The 7,239-nt window shown below is 36.0% G+C and overlaps 1 protein-coding gene across 1 annotated transcript in view; it reads left to right on the forward strand.

The window, feature by feature from the left end:
• The window catches only part of LOC108691159 (POU domain protein 2-like), a 136,911-nt gene extending 129,995 nt beyond the window's left edge, over positions 1-6,916 (forward strand). Inside the window, exons 6-9 of the mRNA XM_018198815.1 lie at positions 2,121-2,453; positions 5,317-5,606; positions 5,877-6,173; positions 6,554-6,916. Coding sequence (XP_018054304.1) covers positions 2,121-2,453; positions 5,317-5,606; positions 5,877-6,173; positions 6,554-6,794 — 1,161 coding nt within the window. The 3' untranslated portion in view covers positions 6,795-6,916. The remainder of the gene's footprint in view (positions 1-2,120; positions 2,454-5,316; positions 5,607-5,876; positions 6,174-6,553) is intronic.
• The last annotated feature ends 323 nt before the right edge of the window (positions 6,917-7,239 follow it).

The raw sequence follows: 7,239 nt of genomic DNA on the forward strand, positions 1-7,239 counted from the left end.
ATATTTTATGTGTTAAATAAATAATATTTTTTATTTATTTCCGTTTGTTTTTGGAAATAGTACATGTAATATTTTTATCTCTTTCGATTAATCAATCTTGTATTTTGTTTATGCTGTTATTATTGATAATTAAATGTCTTCGTACTAAACTTGTCAATAATATTTACAGAAGATGATTTTCTTCAATAACTTAACTTCAATGGTATTTTCTCTACTTATTTTGACGAAAGCGTGCTTTGTCATGTCACCCATTGTCATCTGTTGCCTGTGTGCGTTCCTTAAATGTATCAACAACGTTACCAATCCCATTTGCGAGCATAATATTAAGCGTGCTTTCTTTCGAGAGGAACGTTCGCGGATGCGGCGCGACCGTATCTTCGATTTTTTTTTTTTTTTGTACAGGATGCTCTTGACGGGCGTAAAAAGCGCTCGCGATCAATATTTGACAAATAAATAAAGGAAGCCACTAGCGAGATGGACGACAAGAAGGGACGACGTAGGGAGAGTAGGTTTTATAAAACACAAAAGCGCAGGATGGACCGTAGTGACCAATATCCTGACCTGGCCGAGTGTAAACATGGCTTTGTTCGACGGCGAATTTACTCTGTAATATTAGGGAGGGTGGCCCTCCTCGCGCGCGGCCCGGTTGATTCTTCGTGTTCTCGGTCCCACGTTACAGCGTGAAATGTCGTAGCCCGCATTTTAGGGGAATCAAAGATTGTCACTTAATAATATGAAACGATAAACTTAGTTGTAGGACACCAAAAATTGTGCACAGCATCTTACTGACTAAAGTTTCTCAGAAAAGATTTCTCTAACGAAACAAAGAGTATTCTTGACATAGCTTTATGCAATATAAAAATAATACAATATTAAAATTAGATCAATATTTCCTATTCATTTTCCTTTAAATTAAATAAGATTCTCTATATAATTAAATAAGTCCTTATATCAATCCTATTTTAGATTGAAGATTATAATAACATTGAATTCGGAAATATTTTCTATGGATATAGTAACGACTATTGATTGATATAATATTACTCTTAAAATTGGACAGGATGTTTATTGAAATTTTGTAAAAACGTTTCTTGCGATTTCCAAATTTTTCAAAATATTTCAAAATATTATTCAAAATTCCAAGTAATATTGGACAATTTTTTAATGCAAAAAATTTTGAAATAAATTGAAATGCAAGCAACGCAAACAATTATACATATCGAAAACTAATAGAAGAAGATTTCACGAAATTATGTGTATCTATTATTTTCTACAATCGCGAAAAGTCGCAAAAAGAGGATAATGTATAGCGAAAATTCATTACGATATAGTATCAGTAAGCTATTCTCTTTTGCTGAATATATTTTACTGTTACTCTGACTTTTTAAATAATAATTTTATTGTATATTCTACTGTCGCTCTGATTTTTTTTAAATAAAAACTCGCGAGAATGTTTACATGAGTATTTATATATACGCAAACGTGTATATTATACTTATTGCTAAACAATTGCCAACATTTTACACTAGCAAGAAAAAAATGATCAAAAAAACAATGTTTTCGAGAAAGAAACAGAATTAAAATTTAAAAATAAAATTCTAGAAATTTTCACAGTATTGATTTAACTCTATGAAAATCCTTGATTTTTCTTGAATTGAAATTTAGTCCTTTTTTACCTTAAAAGTGCCACTTCATGCTGACGCTCGATACTCATTTTCGGCGTCAAAATAAGTCACATGATAATAATTGATGAATATCAATATTTTGAAGTTGAAATTGAGCATTGAGCGTCACTATGAAAAAGCACTTTTAATTTTAAGATTAAAAAAGAAATTCCTTAAAAATCTTTTTTTTTTAGATTTTTCAAATAATAAATATTCTGTGGAAATCTTCTTAGGCTGCGTTCAGAAACATTACTCGACCACATGTATCGTCTTATCCTTATTGTTCCATGTTAAACAAGGATTTTAGAAAATAAATATATGTATATCTTAAAATATATATCTACTAATTTTTCACACAATTTTTGTTGTATATTTTTAGTTAAATTTACATTAGATATTTATGTTAGATTTATTAATAAAAAAGGTCGAATTAATACAAATTTGATGTTGCTTCAGGTCACGGATGTCTCGCAACGCAACAGTAGCAGCGGTACTAGTGGCAGCGCGTCCTCACCGAGTTCCGGAATCAGCAGCCAGCTCACCGGCAGTCACCAGCAGCAGCACACGTCCGGCCAACAAAACAATAGCAATTCTGCGCTAGCGACTGCTCAATTGCTCAGCCAGCAATTGCTGATGCATGGTGCATTAGGGACTCAGGATCTCCAAGCGCTCGCTTCGACGTTGCAACATCATCAACTACAGTCGCTACAACAACAACTACAACAATTCGCCATGTTTCAGGCCAATCCTGCCGCGGGACAGCTTCCGCCATTCTTCTTGCAAAATCAGGTAGGTGATAAACAATGAAATTCATTCTATATAGATCAGAATCTATTAAAAAATAATATTTTCGATTTTTGAGTCGTTTTATCGATAATTACTTTGCCGAATTACTTATTATCTATTTAAATCACAAATTGCGTATCATTGTGATTCGTCAGCGGGATCGGATCCGATCGGAGCGGATCGTCAAAGCAGCGACGTTCGGCAGTGCTATCTGATCAAGGTGTAGATCAAGCGAGAGCGAACGTCTTATTCTTCGCGTATTTGCGATTCGACATCGAGATAGCTGTCTAGCAACGGCACAAAGGAAATCGGGGTGCTACCTCCTTGTTTAGGCTTGCTCTCATCGATGCAAATATACACGAACACCGCCTTGCAACCACAGCTGAATTTCGCGCTCCATTACATCGCATTAAAGTCTTCTTAAACGAGTAGTCATCGAAATAATCCCGACGCAATCTCTAATGGAATTTGCGGTGTCCGTTTATTTAGTCCCATTATGCGTATCTATTGCTTCGCATTGATGAAAGCAAAAAGTGGAATGTAATGTAATTTATCGCAAAAGTAATAGCTGAAAAATCTTAGATATAAAATCGGTTGTGCAAAGATGAAAAAGATATTACTGAGGAATCTGAATTTTAAAATACACCTGATACCATCATAATAATATAACAATACAGAAAACACTTATAAGACGAATAATAATTGAAGACATCTCCGGAAAAAGCATACAAAGCGATTTCCTGATTTTCCTCGATAAATATCACGTTTCGAGTATGCCTTAAAACCCACGCCTGACGATCGCCGAAAAAGAAGCGACATATTTATCAGTCGTCTCGCAGCACGCATTCCTCCTTAGATGAAAGAAACGTGTTCCACGATTTTCTCACTATTTGTTCGTTGGATCTTTTGGATCGACAGAAGGTGGAGGAATCGATCTACGATATCCGGGGATACGTTGAAAAACGATCCCGCTTCCTGGATGCGCTCCCTCTCCCCCTTTTTCTCATTTGTGCGGTTCTTCTCGCGAGTGATCTGAATGGACCGGGCTTTGCATTTACGAAAAAAAAAATGTCTATAGAATCCATCACGACGTGCGCGTGCAACTATAGTCTCCGGGAAAAATCAACAAAACGACTTCGAAGTTTAGCACACTTAATGGGCAGCGGCGTTTGTATGTATTATATATTTATTGTGCACGCACACGTACACATGTATTTGCACATAGGGTCCTAGATATTTCCCGTCTGTATCAGAAGGTACCGCACGATGCAACAAGGTGGGCTTAGAGCCCTTCGGCACCTTGCCCCGGGGCGCCTTTTGTTACCTCACACGTGGCTAGGATGTTTCCTTTTTTCATCGCGCTCCTTCTCTTTCTTAGCTACAGAAGGACCTTCCATCTCCATGTGTTCTTCCTTCCTTTTTTTATTCGTGTGCAGCATTAAGACAGGCACACGACCTTCTCCATTCGAGAAAACGCTGCGCCGAGTACAACCTGCCTCTTTCAACCCCTTCGCGGGCGATTACGTGTGCGCCACGTGAGGACTTTTGTGGCTTATCTGCCGCAATAAGGTTCAATTTCTTCATTCAGAGATCGTCCTTCAAGGACCTTTTTCTATTTTCATTTTAATTACAAAACGATCTTTTTTGCTCTGAATAATTGTAAAATATTTAAAATCATTTTTAAATAGAATAACATGTATCACTATTTTTTATATGAAATTTTTTATATGAAAATTTGAAGAATTTTTCGAGTAAATTAAAATAAAAAAATATGTATATATTTAGATACACATACAGGTTACAAAATATTTTTCATATTTGTTAAATTTCGCAAAAATTATTGCATGCCTTGATTTTTTTATCAATTGTTACTCTCACACAGTAGAAAAATGCTTGCATTATCTGTAGTATTTCTGTAAATATTTTTAAATCTGTGTTCTGTCTCTTAAGCACTAAGAGATCAACTCTACTTAAAGTTAAACAGAATGTCTTTCGTAGACGATAAACCTGTCGCGGTTGATCCCGCACGTGGCTCAACTCGAGGCATTTCCGTAGGGTGTCTTCGCGGCCACAATGCGCATAAACTAACTGCTCGTATACCGGCGACACGCGACCAACCTCGAACCCTTTCCGACCCGAGATACCGTACCCGTGATGTGAACCCTTCATTCTCATAATCGAGTATCGCATGGCTAAGGTTGAAGATAATCGATCGGACTGATTCAACCCTTGGAATATATTTTTCGTACACCTGTACACGCGCTCAACACGTGCCGTGTTTCGTAAAAACACTAAGACATTTATCTTCGAGATTGACGGGCGCAAAATTAGCTATAAGTAACGGTACATAGCTGTATTTTTGAATCACAATGCTCGTTTACAGAAATTTAGGACCATAAAGATATGACGAATCAATTATAAGCTGTATTTCATTTTGAAATGCATTTTAAAGATACCGCGGAAATGAATTTCTATTTTGAATAGAGATGAGTGCAGATGACCATTATTGATTTTTACCAATGGTCGTCAACGTCTTGCAGGGGCTGTTGCAGAGCGGTGGCTACCCAACAAGACCGAGTCATCCGCGCTCACAGTCCATGCAGGTACGATTTAGGAGAGAGTTGTATCCAGGCATTGTTGATTGCAAAATTTATTTATGAACGAAACTATGAACATTATTTTGTAATAATAAGAGTTAAAATTCCTTTAAAAGTGATAAGAGTATTATAGAGATATCTAGATCGCTTTTAAAAGGCTCGATACAACTTTAATTTGCATGTTTAAAACGGCGAACGATTATTATCTTAAACATCTCGTGTATGTTTTCGAATAATTTAAAATTGATAAGAAAAACTATAATTGTTAGGTGCAAGCGGCAGCGCAGTTGCTACAGAAGCAGCAAGTGCTTCAAAATAGCGGCAATTTGGTCGGGCGAAGTTTGGCGCAAAGATCATCGCCACCACCGAGCACACCGCCAGCAATAAAACCGACGAGATTAGAACCTTCGCCGGAGGAAACAACGGACCTCGAAGAGTTAGAACAATTCGCCAAAACCTTCAAACAAAGACGGATCAAGCTTGGTTTTACTCAAGGAGACGTCGGACTCGCCATGGGCAAACTTTACGGCAATGATTTTTCCCAAACTACTATCTCCAGGTAAACATATTTTTTAAACTTCAATTAAATAAATATAATTTTCAAATAAATATAAACGCTGTAAAAATGTATTTCAAAAATATTTTTATTCGGAGTTTTTGAGTTGTTTTCTTTTTTCAGACTATTAATCTTATATATTATTGAAATTATTTCTTTTATATATAATAAAAATATATAAAACAAAAATAGTTTACTTATGTCATTTTAAAATTAATGAAATAAATGATTATTGACACTAAGCTGAGCAAAATCAATGGTTATGCATTCTAGGTTTGAAGCACTGAATCTTTCCTTTAAAAATATGTGCAAGCTGAAACCACTGTTACAAAAGTGGTTAGAGGATGCCGATAATTCATTGAACAATCCTAACTCTCTGTCGAATCCACTTACGACACCGGAAGCAATTGGCAGACGGCGGAAGAAGAGAACGTCGATAGAGACCAGCGTAAGAGTGGCTCTCGAAAAGTCTTTTATCCAAAACCCAAAGCCCACGTCCGAAGAGATAACCATACTGGCGGATAGTCTTGCGATGGAGAAAGAAGTAGTTCGTGTGTGGTTTTGTAACAGGTAAATATTAAAATTATTAAGATATACACATGGCCGTATCCAGAATTTTTTTCAGAGGGGATTTTTGTCAATGTATATCATATAAAGCAGCAATTTTTTGCGTTAATGAGTTGCTTTTTTTTAAATATTTTAGAGTTTAAAATATTTTTTTTTTTTTCAAAATTTATTTTGAATTAGAAAAAATAGGTCAATTCAATTATAAATTTTAATCATAAATTTCGAAAGAAATTTAACCTGCCCCTTCTCCCAAATGCATTCGTAAAATATACATAGTTGGATATACACGGAAAGGTCTTTATTTTTTTTCTTTATGACGATAATAGATTGTGAATTTTGCATCAGTTTTCTTTCTCTTCAAGCAACATGTAATTATATTTCAGGAGGCAGAAGGAAAAGAGAATTAATCCGCCAACAGCTGCAATGGGCAGTCCAACAATGACGTCGCCTGCACCTTCGGTATTTGCTTCTCTCGCCAATTCTATCTCTGGCAGTCCTTTAGCGCTTACAACGCATTCCTCCAGCTCTGGCCACTCGCATCCTCATCCAACACCCATACCTCTTGCTTTAGTAACTTCGTCAGGTGGCAATTATCATCCGTTGAACAACAAGTCCCACGAGTGACACCAGCAAGTGACCCATCAAGGGGACACTCTCTACCATCAGCATCATCAGCAATCACATCAACAGCAACAGCATCATCATCAGCAACAAGCACGACGCTTATGCAATCTACCAGAATTCTATCATTAGCCATGATTTGATTTCTCGAAGCTATTAATCGAGGTAACGTTTGGAATATCGGACCTCAATGATCTCTAAGTCTACCTTTTTTTGTTTATTGACATTGAGTTAATTTATTCATTCATGACTTCCTCTTTAATCTCGTTTATATTTTAATATTTTGACTGTGAAAAGAAAGTCAAGAATAGACAAGTTAACTCGGCATTTAACTTTAATAACTAGTATCACTGATGAAGCTATCAAATGGAATTCGATAATAGCGTACAAGAAATAAAAAATTCATGAAGAAGTCACTAGGGAATCCAAAGAAAAATGTAATCAATTT

Source organism: Atta colombica, unplaced genomic scaffold (assembly GCF_001594045.1).
Source record: "Atta colombica isolate Treedump-2 unplaced genomic scaffold, Acol1.0 scaffold41, whole genome shotgun sequence".
NCBI classification, from domain to species: domain Eukaryota; kingdom Metazoa; phylum Arthropoda; class Insecta; order Hymenoptera; family Formicidae; genus Atta; species Atta colombica.